Here is a 17,620-nt window from a genome sequence, read left to right on the forward strand (position 1 = left end):
TAAATACCTTTTTAAAAACAACTTCAAGTTCATTACTGTTTCCCATGTTTCCCCAAGAGCAGGAGGATGGTTTGACTGAAGTTTTATGGTATGGGACATATCAATCTTGTCTCACATTACTGGAATTCCTATGACCATCTAACAGTGTCAATATTACAAAAATCTCAAGTACCATTGTTCTAGGCTAATTATGACCATCTTCATTCTTACACTGCCTGGAATATTTCATTCATCTTCGTAGTCTATATATGTTCAAGGTCAAAAGGCCAACACTATATGTGATGCCACATTTTTAAAAAATATAGTAGTGAATGGATTTGGGGGAGTCATTGGGCTGTTTCCAACAAACTAATTTTCTTAATCAAGCCAGTTATAAGAAGTAAATATCTCAGCTCCTTAGCCACTAAGGGCACAACTATGGGAAATATACAGTGAGGGGTCTATGGGCAAACAGTATCTTAGGACCTGTCAAAGTAACAAAGGCCTTTATTATGGTTTCACATCTTTAAACTATCCAAGGGTAAGGTGTGCAGATGACATGCTTTAGTTCATTAGTATCTTCTATTTATCTCTTTGGTCCTTAACCACTGACGAACAGAAAATGAGAAAGGAAATAGGAAAAACAGAAAAAGCAGGCAGCCACCTATTATCTACCCACTTAAGAAAAGGATATTCAATTTCAACAAATTTTCCTGTTTTTGAAGCCTTGATTCAATCGGGAAGGACCTACAAAAGGGGCAAAACAATCCAATAGAACAAATTCTGAGAGAATAAGTTTCATGAATTTTTATTAATCTAAACTGATATTACTCATAAACACACCTTGGTGTTACGCAGTTCCTAACTGGTTCTATTTTGAAGACAGTGACTCAAAGATCTATCATTGAGTGAATCCCCAACATTTTAATTACACAATCCTGTCTAAAGGTTCTGCTAAAAACAAATAATTTTAAGGATGAAAAACTAAAGGGATATCAAATCTCTCTGAACATGAGTACAGTCGAGCTATCACAAACTCTGCAAATCTCAGGAAAGTAATGTCAATGCAATTGACCTAGTTAATGACATGAAAATGAAACTTCCTACTCAAAGGACTATGGAATAAGTATGGCTAGTTATTAAGTACAAGTACCATCTATTTTGTGTTAAAGTTCCAGGCCCAAGACTCCCTAAAAATTATTGATCTGTACTTACAACTTCAGTTTAACTTGACTTACGAGCAAGGACAGGAGTGGGTATGAAAATTAAAAATACGTTCCTTTATCGGTGGATTTTATTCTAAGTGTTTAAACTTTCCTATTCAACATTTTAACTCAATCAGTGCATTCCACTCGTGCTGCACCAAGTAGCACTACTTTACAAGGGGGCACTTGGGCTTGGGGTCTGGCGGGCGGGGTGAGACTGCTCGTCCTGGTGGTATCCACGAGAAGAAAACCAAACCCCGGGAACCCAGACGGACTCTGCCCGCCGGTGCTAGAGAGGGGCAGCGGCCGGGCAGGCAGCAGCGTTCCTCCAGCAGCAAGAGCGGCCGGGCTGGGTTTGGGAGACGGGAGGGAGCGACCCCGGACGGACGGGGTGTAGCCTGCGGGGCTACGCAGCCAAATGCAGAGGAAGAGGGTCGCACCTCCCCACGGGCCCCGGCCCCGCTATGGGGAGGAAAGGCTGGCGACAGGAGTCCTCGATACCTGACACAGGGCCAGCTCCTCCTTTAGGCTGCTCAGCTCTTCCTCCAGCAGCTGCGTCCGAGTCACCATTGCCTCCTCTACCGAGATGCCCTCTAGCCGCTCGGACCCTGTGGGCGCGCTGAGGTCGGGAGTCTGAATCAGAGCTGCCCCCTCTGGCCCTCGCAGGCCCCCTGTCCCTTCTCCACCCCGCCAGGATATGTTGCTTTTGCCCACAACGCCCTCTTGCGCTGCGCCCGCCAGACCCGAGGCCTCGCAGCAGCTCACTGCGTGTACCACAGCTGCCCGCCCGACAAGTGAGGACCTGGGCCCAGAAAGTGGAGCAGACCGCCGACGCAGCGCTGAGGACGAAGAGCGCACAGTCACGTCCATGGCAGCTAACGGGTCAAGTTCCCTCTTGGAAACCCCACCTCCCCTTCCCCATCCTGGCGAGCCTGAAAACCTGAACTACGCATGCGCGAGCCCTTTCCCGCCTCGGCGCGCGGGGTCTCGCGCTCGCGGGTCCTGGCGGGCTTCCCAAGAGCCGTGCTCCCAGCGCGAGCGTTGGACTGCACATGCGCCATGCCGCGAGGAGTTAGGTAGGCCCAAACGGCACGCCATAAGGGCGTGTCTTTCCCGAGTCTGCGGCCCTCAATGCCACAGCTTCTCACTTATCTGAAACCTACATGACCCTTAAGTCTGGCTAACATCTCCCCTCTTAAAGGCTTCCTTGACGAGCCCCCAGCCCCAAATGATCCCTAACTGTGAACTCTTCGCCTGCAAGGTCCCTGCCACCTCGTTTTTGTCATGTTTCATTAACCACCCTGGAGTGTTAGTTACACAGCAAATCTCTCCAGCGGGGTTGTAAACTTCTTGAGCAGGGGGAGTAAGTTGTACACTTGTGTTTACCTCACACCCCTTAGCAAAACTGCTTTAGGTACAGCTGACGTCCAGCTGACTGATGATGTCAAGGACATGTAGAAAGCCTTGTGCTGAGCAGGGACTCTCAGGCAGGTTTCTCATTTGAATTAGGATATTCCTGTACCCTTTGTCTTTTGTTTTGCAAGAATCAGGATTTCCTTTGAATCTTTGTCAGCATCTTTATGTGTTGCCCGAATATCAGAGTGAGTGTGACCTACATTGCCTGACAGTTTGGATCCTTGGAATAATTTGAAACCAATAATTTGGAGTGGGGTTAAAGAAATAAGACCAGCTTTCTTTATCCTTTATCCTTTTTTAAAATTTGTCTTCCTGCTATCTACTTCTTTATAAACTTTGAATAGGCACTAGCAAGCTCTTTCTCTGTCATTGTAACACATTCAGTAGTGGTAAGTTTAGTAAGGAGATGCACGTTAAGCTAGCAGGAGAGTTATACCAAAAGCTAGATCTGCTCTCTCTGAAGAAAGGGTTCCAGAATATTGGAGAGCTGGGGTGGGGAGGAGACTGTGGAAGTAGGGAGCCAACTGCTTTAACTGATGACCTCTTCATTTAATCAAACCTGCAGCTCTGTAGCAGAATCTAGTCAGCATTAAAAAAAAAAAAAAAAAAAAAAAAAATCAGAAGCCTGTGAAGGCAAGATGAGTGAGATTCTGTCCACGCAAAATTTATAAAAAGGATTACATTAGAAAAAGCACATATGAGCCTGTTTTAAAAGAAGCCACTGACATATTGAACTTTTACTCTATGCTGAGCCCATGGCTAAGCACTATTCATATACATAACTTACTCAATTCTAACAATATCATAGTAAAATAGATATTATTCCCATTTTACTAGTGAGACTCAAGAGGTTGTTGTTTCTTGACTGAAGTCCCACATCTGTTATTAGGAAAACTAGTATATGAATCCACTTAACTCTAAAACCTGTGCCTTTGATCCTTACCCTTACTTCATATTTGTCACTTGAAATAGAGCATTAGGTCTGATAGCATGTAATAAGATTTCACTGGGCTTAAGATTACATGTTTGGCACAAATCAATATGAATGCACATTTTAAATGGCTATTTGTTATTCACTCAAAAGTGCATCATTTCATCTGACTATAGAAAGATTCTTCTGAAAAGCAGTGAAAACAGTTATGTACAATGGGTAAATATACATATTTGACTCAAAAAAAAAAGGTTAGTATCCTAGATCTATAACTAGATAGACAATTTTTTAACTTCCTTTTTATTGTGGTAAAATACACTTAACATAAAATTTACCTTTTATTGTAAAGTGAGTGAAAATAAAGAACAATTGGGTGGGGGAGAGAAATTGGGGGAAAGGGGGACAACTGTAATTGAAAAACCAAAATAAAAAAATTTAAAAAAAAAATAAATAAAGAACAATTCAGTGTCATTAAGTACATTTACAATGTTAGGCAACCATTACAACTAGTTCCAGAAAATTTTCACCACCCCCAACTATAACCCCACACCCATTAAACAGTCACTCCCATTCCATCCCCTAGCTCCCCAAATTCAAGATAATCACCAATCTGTTTTCTGTCTCTATAAATTAGACTATTCTATTTCATATAAATAAAACCATACAATAAATAGTCTTTTACAACTGGTTTCTTTCACTTAGTGTAATATTTCCAAGCTTCATCCATTTTGCAGCATGCATCAGTACTTCATTCTTTTTTATAGTGAATAATATTCCATTGTATGGATATATCACAATTTGTTTTTCAGTTCATCCATTGGTGGGCATTTAAGCTGATTCCACCTTTTTTAAGTTGTGAATAGAGCTGCTATGAACATTTACTTATAAGTTATTTTTTGAACACTTATTTTCAGTTATTTTGTGCATATACCTAGGAGTGGAACTACTGGGTCATTTGGTAATTTTATGTTTAACTTGTTGGGAGCCACCACACTGTTTTCCATAGTGGCTGCACAACTTTACATTCCCACCAACATGTATAAAATTCAAATTTCTCTACATCTTCACCAACACTTGTTTTCCTTTAAAAAAAAAAAAAAAAAAAAACTTTTCTCTTTATGGCTTACTAGTGGGTGTGAAGTGATATCTCATTGTAGTTTTGGTTTGCATTTCTCTAATGACTAATGACATCGATCATCTTTTCATGTACTTGTTGGACATTTGTTTATCTTTGGAGAAATGTCTAAGTTCTTTCTTCATTTTTTATTTGGCTTGTTTTTGTCTTTTTGTTGTTGAGTTGTAAGTGTTCTTTATTGGCAGACAATTTTTAAGAATAGAAACTTGCACTTTTTCAGAAGTGTCCATAAAGTTCTTTCATGTATTAGTTATTTTCTGAAATGACAGAAATGTGTGAAACATTGAATATTAACATGTGTAACTCAGAAAAAATCAGTTAAAAATCTGACTACCTGAATAAAACTGTACAAAGCAATCAATTCTTTTTTCAACATTTAAAAGTGATGATGTCTGTTCTGCAGATATACATAATAAAGTCTGCTTAGGATGAAGTATATTAGAATATAGAAGCATATAATTCCCTCCATGTCATCATTTTATATTTGAAATACTGGGGGAAATGTACAAATTAATAAAGTATTTAAATTACACCTATCATTTTTATTTTAAAAATGTATTTCTAGTTTCTGTTTAAAAGGGGAAAAACATATTAAGAGTTTATCAGCCCTTGTGTTTCTTTGTTTTCAGAAAGGATGCCAAATTTTAAGACATGTTTATGTCTTTACTAATTTGGTATAATCTTTATTTGGTCAGCAGAATTTAATTATTACATTTCAAACCACTATTAAGTATTAATAAGACCTTAAATATCATAAATTTCTTTTAAATTCTTTGAAACATCTCAGTTTTTAGGGTTTTGCCATATCCTAAATTTTAAATAAGGAATAGCCTGCTGCCCATTTCTTTAACACTGAAAAGAATCCCACAAGCTAGACTATGGTAATGTGATACTTTGAATCAGCTGCAGACATATTATATCAGTCTAGTGTGGACAAATTACATATGTAGGAGTTAGTATGTTGGTTCACAAATCTGAGAAGGTGCATCCCAGCTGTAATCTTTAACACCTTTGTATGCATGAAGGCAGAGAGAAACTCAAGAGAAAAAGGAGATTCTCCACATGGGTAGGTGGCAGGTTTAATAAACAAGGAAATTTACTGAAGAGGCTTGTCTTGGGCAGCAGAAGGATCAGTAATTTTCTGCACCCAACAGCCAAATCTTAAAAGTTTGTATAGAATCCTTAACAGGGTTCAATCAGATCCCCAATCCAGATGGTCTCATGACCACATTACTATCTCAAGGATGGGTTCTTGGGCAGCTTCTAGCTCAGGAAAGGCAAGCTGGGCACACTTTCCAAGCACAGGGGAGGGATTGCGGAGTCTCCAATTGCCTGTGTCCAGCTTGTGGGTCAAACTGGCGATCATGTCTTCTTAATGACCTTTCCCAACATAGTCAAAGTAAACCAAGAAAACTGTTTTGTTCTAACAAATTCTGCAATTTTGTTTGAGTGATTATTGGCAACTATTGATTCCCTGATCAGTGCTGAGAGTGCTCTAGGTCAAGATCATAAGCATCCAAGGATGACATCATCCATTTCAGCTTTCCCATGTAGTTTTCGCACAGTTTCAAAATGATGACCTTACAATGCGATGACAACAGAATTTCATTTTCTATTTTCTTCTTCAACAATTATATTAAAGTCCAAAACTGTCTAAATAACTTCTTTTCTAATTATAGGCTTTTCTAAAATTATTTCCACTGACTCTAACTCCCAGTGTAGGTCTTATTCTGAGGAAAAAAAAAAAAAAAATCCTGTATGCTTTAGGTTTGAGTAACTTTTATCAGTTTACTTAGTTCAGCAAAGATTTGTCAACTGATGGTTACTGGCACCGATTCAATGCAAACTGAAATCCCCAATTTGGGGTGCGGTGAATATGAAAACTATTCAGTGCGAAACAGCTCTCAATTGTGAAAACAACACAGCTGTGAGACAACCTTGGGGCCAGGCCCCTCTCTGGCTAGAAAGCTCTGCTCTATGATCCACCACCTTGGTGTTTCAGCTCATCCAAGGAGACATGGCATTCAGTCTTCGGTGGGAAGAAAAAGTGCACTCACTGAGCCAACAGGGAACTGATTTATATGGACAATAGTCCTTGACTCTGATTGGTCTGTCCTCATGCAAATGAGGACTCCAAATCTCACTGTTTGATTGATCCTAAAGGAATTATTTTGATTGGTCAAAATAGAACTGCTCTGATTGGCTGGAGCTGTGAAGTTCCAATTGGATGGGGAAAGCCTTAGTCCTATTGGTTGAAATGGGATTCCAGGAAATTATTTGTAAGGGCTGGCTCAGATGGCAGAAACACAGTGCAGGCAGGAAGTTTAGTACAGAAGTAGGAAATTCAGCACAGAGGCAAGCAATTCTAAGCAGAAGCAGGCAGTACAGCACAGGCTCTCTGAAGTTCCGTTTGTGTAAGAGGCTCCTGTATAGAAATGACTGCTAGGCTCTGTTTTTAAAAATCAGATCGCAGCCCTGGCCAGTGTGGCTCAGTTGGAGCATCATCCTGTAACTGAAAGGTTGCAGTTCAATTCCCAGTCAGGGCACATACCTAGGTTTAGGTATCAATCCCCAATCTGGGTACATACAGGAAGCAGCCAATTTATGTTTTTCTCTCACATTGATGTTTCTCTTTCACATTGATGTTTCTCTCTTTCCTTTTCTCTCTCTCTAAAACCATGAAAAAAAATATCAGGCGAAGATTAAAAAAATTAGAGCCCATTTATCCACCAGGAGCCCTTCTTAATAGGTGTCTTTTTTCTCTCAGGGGTCACAGTTTGAAGTGCAAGTCCCAAATTCCCTAAGAAGTTCCGATCATTCAATACACAGGGTTGAACAGTATCAAGTTCTTCATTTTAACATATAACCAGAGGGAGAAAACACTCCACTTTTTTTCAGCCTTCTTGTCTATATTTTAGTCTCCTCTTCTTGATAGATGAAATGGAAGACCCAAAGTCCTGGGTATTTCATCTGAATATTTTTTACCCTCAAGACAATATTGCCAAAGTATTTCAACTCTTCCATCTATTTTACTCCTCTGGTTTTATCCCAGACATGAGCACCTTCCTCCTCCACTGTGAGCAATCTATTTTAACATCTCTGTCTTGATGATGCCTACATATTCCCTATCACAGTTGTTATACACTATTACAGTGTATATGCATATACACACAGGCATTTTGCCTTTTGAATACCCAAAATGGCATATCCACAGTCACCACCATGCCTTTGCCCTAGTAAGGGACTTCTGTAACCAGGTAAATAGCACTATTTCTGGGCTGAGCCTCTAGACCAGTGGTTCTTGCCATGACCCTTTAATACAGTTTCTCATGTTGTGGTGACCCCCAACCATAAAAATTATTTTTCAGCCCTGGCTGGTTTGGCTCAGTGGATTGAGCGTCGGCCTGCGAGCTAAGAGTCGCTGGTTCGATCTTCCAGTCAGGGCACATCAGAGAAGGAAAACTCTGACTCCAAAAAACCTCCGCTGCCTTGCGGCATACCTCTTCAGTGGAAAGGCTAAGGGAGTAAACCCCGACAGAAAATCCGGAGCCGGAGTCCCTAAGGCGGTTCGACGTTGTAGTCAACACCAGCAACTCCTGCGGCGCACCTGAAGCCAAGCTGTATTGACTCCGTCTTTCCCTTGGACCCTTCAGCTGCGAAGAGAGGGGGTGTCTGCTGCATGGGCAACAGCAGACCCTCCATATCACCCTGCCCAGGCTCTGTAGCTTCAGCTTCACTGGAGAGGACACTCCAGCATCATCGCAAGATGTCGATTCAACACGGGAGGAGACAGATACCATGTCACTCCCGAGTCGGACTGCACAGCCATTCTCGGCGGTGCAGATAGACTCTTAAGAAGCTACACCATCGTCTCTCGAGACGGACGGCTGCCGACGACGAGCACTATTTCTCAAACCAAAAAATCATCCTGATACGTCACACACCCACTTATGACATAAACCAGACATACAAAAGCAGCAGTCAATCCCAGACATTTCCGATTACCTTAGTTCCTGTCAGTAGTTGACTGTTGCTGTTGTTGTTGTTGTTGTTTTTCAAATATTTCACTTATTTATCTTTAGAAAGAGGGGAAGTCAGGAGAAAGAGAGGGAAAGAAACATCAGTGTGAAAGAGAAACCTTGATCAGTCGACTGCCTCTTGTACATGCCCCAACTGGGGACCAAACCCTCAACCCAGGCATGTGCCCTGACTGGGACAACACCCAACCAACTGAGTCACACGAGTCAAGGCAGTAGTTAGCAATAGGGGAGAATTTTTACCAAATATCCGAGAAGATATGAACTCTTGAATGTCAAAGTCTCACTTTTGCTGAAATTATTTAGGTAACCCATACAAAAGAACCTGTTCCACACTAAAAAATGAAAGAGACATATGTCACTTCACCATCAGAGGATTAGACTGATTTCCTTCCTGCTTGGCAAGGTGACCAATTACCGTCTCAGCAGTAGGTGGATGGCAACTCATATTGAATACTTTGAGGAATAATTAAAACAGACAGTGATTATAAATGCAAGGGTAGAATTGAAGGAAAACAAAAGGGATAGTACAGTACCCCAAGGCTAATCAAAGGGTAGGAGAGGTTATTACCCTAAACTTCAAGGGGTAAGAGGAGTGGGCAGCCATGGCCAGGAGACAGAAAGGGCTGTGCACAGAGATCTGCCTGGTGAGAGGCACAGACCCAAGAGACTAGGAGCCAGGGTAACAAACACTCCACCCTCACTCTCTTCTCTCATAACCATCTTCTCCCATGCTTCTCACTGCTGGACCCAACCAGTTCTTATAGGGTAGTTAGTCAACCAGGACAGAGAATGTGGTAGAAAAATATCAAGAGACCATCTGGAGGCCATACAGAAGGTATCCAACTCAAAGAACCAATGTGGTCACCCTGGCTGAGTGGCTCAGTTGGTTGGAGCATTGTCCCTTCACCAAAAGGTAGTGGGTTCCAGCGCTGGTCAGGTAACATACCTAGGTTGCAGGGTCAAGCCTCGGTCAGGATGGGTACAAGAGGCAACTGATCAATGTTTCTCTCACGTTGATGTTTCTCCTTCTCTCTCTCTCACTTCCTCTCTAAAATCAATAATAATAATAACATCAACAAAAATAACCAGTGTATCTAATTAGCAACAACTGGGACACAGGCTGAATAGCAATCTGTTATAGCAAGTATATGATTTAAAGTAGCAATCCTTATGTTTTTCACCTGGCAGCTGGTTGGACATTAATTTACAAGTCCATAAATGAGACAAAGGGAACTAATATGTTATAAAGAGGTAACAGACTCCAAGTAAGAGTTAGGTAAAAAGTTTAGGCTTTGTGAACAGAAAAGCACCAAGAAGAATGCAACTACTTTTATTGACTTCACATTCTGTATTAAAACTCAGTTTCCAAAATTCTAGGCTAATCTATCTAATTTGATTATCCTAAAAATAATAATAATAATTACATATAATTATATCCCAAGATAATGTTCAGTTTGCATTCTGCATCTACTTTATATTTTGCATCTCTCATAATTTTATAATCATTCACTGTATACATGTATGCTTTATATCTGTAAATAGATTATAGGATTCTAGAAGGAAGAAAATGCCTCTTTTCTGTACCCCTTCTCATTCCTATCACAATGCCTTAACATAGGAAGTATTTGAGAAATGTCTCTCAACTAGATCCATATTGCTACTGTGGGGCTTGCAGTTTCAGGTGTTCTATTCAAGAACAAGTCAGTGGTTATTGTTAGGTAGTTTTATATACTTGCAGCAAGTAAAGGAGACAGGAGATTCACCCTGATAATTAGTATCTAAATTAGAAAAACTGAGCGCCTTAGAACTTACATAGCCTCTCCAAGTCTTTAAAGAGGCAAACTCTAGACCTGGCCAGGTGGCCAAATTGGTTGGAGCATCAGCCAGTACACCAAAAGGTTGTGGATTCTATTTCCCCATTAGGGCACATATGGAAGGCAACCAATCAATGTTCTCTCTCTCTCTCTCTCTCTCTCTCTCTCTCTCTCTCTCTCTCTCTCTCTCTCTCTCTCTAAAATCAATTAAAAACACATGTCCTCAGGTGAGGATTTAAAAAAAGAGGCCAGTTCTAAAAACCACACATAAAACACACATGTTCACAAACTCTAATCACCAATCACCTTCAGGAACCATAATCCAAAGATACATTTGAAAGGAAAGATCTCCTTCATCAATATATAAAAAACAAAAAACCCTAAACATTGATTTAAGATGTGCACTTAGAACACTGACAGAGAGGTTTATTGTATATACACTGAAGTAGCATATTTTGTAAAGTAACAGAAGTCACAGCACTGCTCTGCAATTTTTCTTGGACACAAGAGACAGGCCATCAGTGGTAGCTCTTAGTAGAGGAAAGTGAATTTGTCTGTACTCATTACCAAAGTCAAACTGAACTTACTTCCTACTATCTTGCTGTGAGCATCCCTCCACTAGGCTTCATGCATTGTGGATTTAGGAAAAGGTAAAGGCATTAATGCTTCTTTACTCTTGGTGTGGTGATGTCCCAGGCCGGCAGTCAATCTCCTTTTGCCACACACAGTCCTCAAGGCAAGAGATGTATATACCCAGTAGAAGGGAAATAGGGAGTCATGGCACCTTTTTTTTTAATTGGCTCTAACAATTTAATTAAGAGTGGCTGACTCCTCTAAGACTATAAAGATGTTCATTTCTGAACGTTCCCTCCATGATCTGGTGCTTTAAAAAGACTTCCCCCTTTTTCCTCCCCCTGAGTACAATATTGGGCTATCATTAGGCTTGCTTCAATTTTCTTGGCAGGATGGTGAGCAGAAAAGCTTTTTAAAAACTACATACAAAAACACCAACACAAAGAAGATGCAACAGCAACTTTAAGAACATACTTCCTTTGTACAAGTCAAAATGACTTGAGTTTACAGTTCAGGAAAACAGCCTGGGTTTTTTTGTTTGTTTGTTTGTTTGTTTGTTTTTTTTTAATGTAACTGCCTAGACCTTGAGACCCTTGTCTTATCTAACACTATTAGACACATAAAGTTTTGCCTTCAACAATTTCCAGACATTCTTGATGGTCATTAATGATATTTCACTGAAAATTTTTTTTGCTATAAACAGCAAATATTTTTAGGGATTATAAGTTATCAAGGTTAATATCTGAGATAAATGGCTCACATGAATGCTCACTGCTATTGGGTGAAATGAGAGTATTAAAGCATAGGTAAACTGGTTCCTGGTGCCACCAACATTTCTTTCCTAAATGATGCTTCTTGATGTAACAAAATTCCTTGGGAATAAAAAAGGAAGAAAGGGAGGAAATTCAATCAATTTGGGGGCCCCTTTTTAGAACACCATTCACTCATTCCTTCATTTTTCAACAAATATTTATTGAACACTGCTAGTGATACAGCAAAGAACAGTCATAATCCCTGCTCTTATGAAGAAAGCACATCATAAACAAGTAACTATACTTGTTAATTAGTGAAAAATTATATCAAGAGAAATAAAGAAAGGAAGGGAAGGGAGTGCTGGCAGTGGCTTGAGTATCATTTTAGATGGAGTGGCAGGACAGCATTTCTAATAAAGAATATTGGAGCAGAGGATAGTTACTTCAATTGAGTGGGAAGCACACCAAGCACATATCTGGGGGACTATCAGAAAACAAGGCAAGTGAAAGCATAAACATAAACCAAAAGTTTGTAAATAAAATATGAACACTGCTTTGCTTTATAGGTTGTACAGAGGAGAGAGCTACTCAAACTATTTCCCAGGAAATGTCTGTTATACTTCAATCCCAAAGAAGCCCATCCCCAAGTGGTAAAAATTACATGATCAGGAAAACAGGTTTTATGATCCAAAGATAAACTCCAGATTTAAAGTGTTTTTTATAAAGCATTTGATAAGGGCAGCAAAGGGACTGTGGTCTCTCCAGAAACATTTCTTGGAGAAATCATTTGAAATGGGATCATACTAAAAGACAGTAATAAAATAACAAAGAAGTTGATCTGGAGTTTAAGAAAAAGGGAATGATAGTTGCCCATGGTTGTCCCATGCTCTTAGTATATTAGAATCAACTAAAGGAGTTTTTCTAATGATACTTAAGTCGCATCTACAAGATGCTGATTTAATGGAGGTGGTGTGACACACTAGTGATATTACTTTTTAAAAGTTCCCCAGGTGAATCTAACATGCAGCCAGGATTCACAATCACTTGGTTAAGCTTTTAAAAGAAAAAGAAAAAAAAAACATGCCAGGCATTTCTTCTGGAATACAAAAGCTATCTCACAATTATTCAGTGAGCCATGAACTCATGTATGGACTACCTACTCTGTGCTAGAATCTTAGCACTGGAGATAAAGACAGAGGCAAACCAGTCTTTACCTTCAAACTCAAACTCAAACGAGGAAAGACAACTGACAAAGAAGTAAACAAGATAGAGTATAATAAGTGCTAGGAATGAAAGAAAGTGTGATGAGATGGAAAATATCTAGGTGGGAACTATTTTTATTAGGTTGATTAAGAAAGTCTTCTCTAAAGAGGTGAGATTTTAACAGAAGCCTGAAAGATGAGAAGGAACAAAGTATTCAGAAAGGTTGGAGGGGGAATGGCAAATGCAAAAGTCCAGAGGTGCCAAGTCGCTTGGTGTGTCTAAAAACAGAGAGGCGGCAAGTATGCCTGGAGTTTGAGAGAGTGAAAGACTATGTGTAAGATGAAGGGGAAAGTTTGGATTTTATTCTAAGACTAATAGAAAATGATGGCAAGATTTTAAATAGAGGAGAGATAAAAGATTTCACTACATTATTGAAAGACCACTCTGCTGTTGGGAAGACTGGATTGCATGGTTAGGGGAAGGAAAGTAGAACCAAGAATACCAGTCCAAGCAAGAGATAATGATAATTTGACACACCGTGTTTGCAGGGGACAAAGAGAAATATGGTGGTATTCAAGATGTGTTACAAAGATTGAGTCCATAGGATTTGCTGATGCATTAGATGTGGAAGAAGAGGGAAACAGGAAATGCCAATATGGGAGCACCCAAATGTATAAGAAAAAGCTTGGAGGACTTCAAGAAAGATATTGACAGCAACACATTCATTTTAGGGGATTTTAACACACCATTGTCAACAATGGACAGACCTTCCAAACAAAGGATCAACAAAAATATTGTGACACTGAACATTACTCTCGATCAAATGAACTTAATTGATAAAGAAGCAAAATATATGTTCTTTTCAAATACACATGGAACATTTTCAAAGATAGACCACATGATCAGAGACAAAACAAGCCTCAACAAATTCAAGAAAATTGAAATCATATCAAATATCTTCTTGGATCACAACAGCTTGAAACTAGAAACCAACTGCAAGAAAAAGAAAAACTCAAAAACATTCAAATTCATGAAGACTGAATAACATGTTACAAAATAATGAATGGGGTAACAAAGAGATCAAGGAAGAAATTTAAGTTTCTGGAAACAAATTAAAATGAACACACAACAGCCCAAAACCTATGGAACACAGCAAAGGCAGTCCTGAGAGGGGAATTCATAGCAATACAAGTCTACCTAAAAGAGATAGAAAATTTTCAAATAAATAACCTAAACCGATAGCTACAAGAACTGGAGGAACAACAACAAAAAAAAAAGCCCACAGTGAATAGAAGAAAGGAAATCATCAAAATCAGAGAATTAAATGACATAGAGAACAAAAGAACAATTCAAAGGATCAATAAATCCAAGAGCTGGTTCTTTGAAAAGATAAGAAAATTCACAAGCCTTTAACCAGACTCAACAAGAAAATAATAAAGAGGACCCAAATAAATAAAATCAGAAATTAAAGAGGAGAAATTACAACTGATACCACAGAAATACAAAGAATTGTAAGAAATTACTATGAACAGATATGCCAAGACATTTGACAATCTGGGAAAACTGGACAAATTTCTAAAAACATATAATCTTTCAAAACTGAATCAAGAAAAAGCAGAAAGCCTAAATAGACTGATAACAACTAGTGAAATTGAGGCAGTAATCAAAAAACTCCTGGCACACAAAAGCCCTGAACTGGATGGCTTCACAGGCAAGATTTACTAACCGTTAAGGGAAGAGCTAACTCCTATCCTTCTCAAACTATTCCAAAAAATTCAGCAAGAGGGAAGATTTCCAAACTCTTTTTATGAGAACTGTATTATCCTAATTCTAAAACCAGGTCAAGACACAACAAAGAAAGAACACTACAGGCCAATATTGCTGAAAAACAAATGCTAAAATCCTCAACAAATTATTGGCAAACCGGATCCAGCAATATATTAAAAAGATCATACACCATGATCAAGTGGGATTCACCCCATGGATGCAAGGATGGTGTAATATTCACAAATCAATGAACATAATGCATCCCATAAACCAAACGAAAAACAAAAATCACATGATCATATCAATAGATGCTGAAAAAGCAGCTGATAAAGTACAGCACCCAATTATGATACAATGTTCAGCCACATAGGAATAGAGGTAGCATATATATCTCAACATAATAAAGGCCACATATGAGAAACATACAGCCAACATCATACTCAATTGGCAAAATCTAAAAGCTTTCCCCCTAAGATCAGGAACAAGACAAGGATGCCACTTTCACACTCTTATTCAACATAGTATTGGAAGCTCTAGCACAGTGAGCAGAGAAGAAAAAGAAATAAAAGGTATCCACATTGGAAAGAAGGGGGTAAAATTGTCATATATTTACAGATACATAATAATGTACAAAGAAAACCCATAGGCTCCGCCATAAAACTACTCGATCTAATAAGTGAATTTGGCAAAATAGCAAGATACAAAGTCAAAATTAAGAAATTGAAAGCTTTTTTGTACACCAATAATGAAATATCAGAAACAGAAACTAGGGGGGAAATCCCATTTACTATAGCAATAAGAAAAATAAAGTACCTAGGAATCAACTTAACCAAGGAGGTAAAAGACTTGTACTAGAAAAACTACAGAACACTGAAGAAATTAAGGAAGATACAAATAAATGAAAGCATATACCATATTCATGGATGGGAAGAATCAACATATTTAAATGTTGATATTACCCAAAACAATCTATAGATTCAGTGTAATCTCTATGAAAATACCAATGATATATTTCATAGACTTAAAACAAATATTTGAAAAATTCATATGGAACCGAAAACAACCCCAAATAGCCTCAGCAATCTTGACAAAGAAGAACAAAGTAGCAGGATCACAATACATGAAATCAAACTATACTATAAGGCCACTGTAATCAGAACAGTCTGGTACTGGCATAAGAACAGACACATAGATCAATGGAACAGAATAGAGAGCACAGGAATAAACCTAGGTCTCTATGGTCAACTGATATTTGACAAAGGGGGCACAAGTATACAATAGAATAAAAATAGCCTCTTCAATACATGGCATTGGGAGAACTGGAATGGTACATGCAAAAAAAAAAAAAAAAAAATGAAACTAGACCACCAACTTATCCCATATACCAGAATCAACATAAGATGGATAAAAGACTTAAATGTAAGCCATGACACCATAAAAATCATAGAGAAAAACATAGGCAGTAAAATTTCAGATATTCCACACAACAATACTTCCACTGACATATCCTCTAAGGAAAGGGAAATAAAGGAAAAAATAAATGAATGGGACTACATCAAATTAAAAAGCTTCTGCATGGCTAAAGAAAATATCATCAAAATGTAAAGGGGACCAACGTTATGGGAAAACATATTTTCCAATGATACCTCAAACAAGGGTTTGATCTCCAAAATATATAAAGAATTTATATGACTCAACACCAAGAAGACAGATAATCCAATTAAAAATGGGCAAAGGACCTGAACAGACATTTCTCCAAGGAGGACATACAGAGGATCCATAGATAGGGATGCTCAAATCACTAGCCATCAGAGAGATGCACATTAAAACCACAATGAGATACCACCTCATACCTGTCCAAATGGCCATCATTAACATATCAATAAACAACAAGTGCTGGCAAGGATGTGGAGAAAATATAACCCTAGTGCACTGTTGGTTGGAATGCAGACTGGAAAAAATATGGAATTTCTTCAAAATTAAAAGTGAAACTTTCTTTTGACTCAGTAATTCCACTGCTGGGATTATACATTAGGAACTCTGAAACACCAGTTCAAAAGAACCAATGCACCCCTATGTTCATAGCAGCACTATTTGTAATAGCCTAGTACAGGAAACAGCCTAAGTGTCCATCGGTGGATGAGTGAATTAAAAAACTGTGGCACATTTACACAATGGAATACTACATAGCAGTAAAATAAGAAGGAATTCTTACTTTTTGTGACAGCATGGATGGAACTGGAGAGTGTTATGCTTAGTGAAATAAGCCAGGTGGTAAAAGACGAATACCATATGATCCCATCTATAAGAGGAAACTTATAAACAAAAGAAAAAATGAGCAAAATAGAACCAGAGGTGTGGAAACAAGGAACATTCTGACAGTGCCACAAGGGGTAGGCAGGGCAGGGGAGAGCAACAAGAGAAAAATTGGGACAACTGTAATAGAACAATAATAAACAAATAAATAAATAAAATGCTGAGGAGGTTCTCCAGCTGTCTACTTCTCTTGTCAGAATCAGAATAAGCCTCTTTTGGAAGAGTTAGATTCTGGACAACTTAATGGGGAAACCTCAAAGCAGAGACTGGACATCTTGTTATTTGAGCTGGTAGGGTCTTAAATATTTAATTTGCTTATTATAAGAGTAAATGATCTTATTTGTATCCTAAACTTATGAGGTGCCTCATACAAAATATATAAGCATAGAAGCTTATATTTATATTTTTAAAGCTATTGAGGCAATGTGTTTTAGTAGTAGGTAAGAGTTTAGATATGAATTTGAAGCATGGATTCATCACATATGACTT

The 17,620-nt window shown here is 38.7% G+C and overlaps 1 protein-coding gene across 3 annotated transcripts in view; it reads right to left on the minus strand.

Annotated features, from left to right (window-relative positions):
- Nucleotides 1–2,119, minus strand: part of CNTLN (centlein) — a 284,539-nt gene extending 282,420 nt beyond the window's left edge. For 2 of the 3 annotated variants that reach the window (XM_090274078.1, XM_090274077.1), the window contains exon 1: nt 1,686–2,119. In XM_090274078.1, coding sequence (XP_090130204.1) covers nt 1,686–2,054 — 369 coding nt within the window. In that variant the 5' untranslated portion in view covers nt 2,055–2,119. The remainder of the gene's footprint in view (nt 1–1,685) is intronic. The other variant, XM_090274079.1, reaches the window with a different exon arrangement.
- Between the last annotated feature and the right edge of the window lie 15,501 nt (nt 2,120–17,620).

The sequence above is a fragment of the Furipterus horrens genome, unplaced genomic scaffold, assembly GCF_987537825.1.
Source record: "Furipterus horrens unplaced genomic scaffold, mFurHor1.1.pri manual_scaffold_4, whole genome shotgun sequence".
Classification (NCBI taxonomy): Eukaryota; Metazoa; Chordata; class Mammalia; order Chiroptera; family Furipteridae; genus Furipterus; species Furipterus horrens.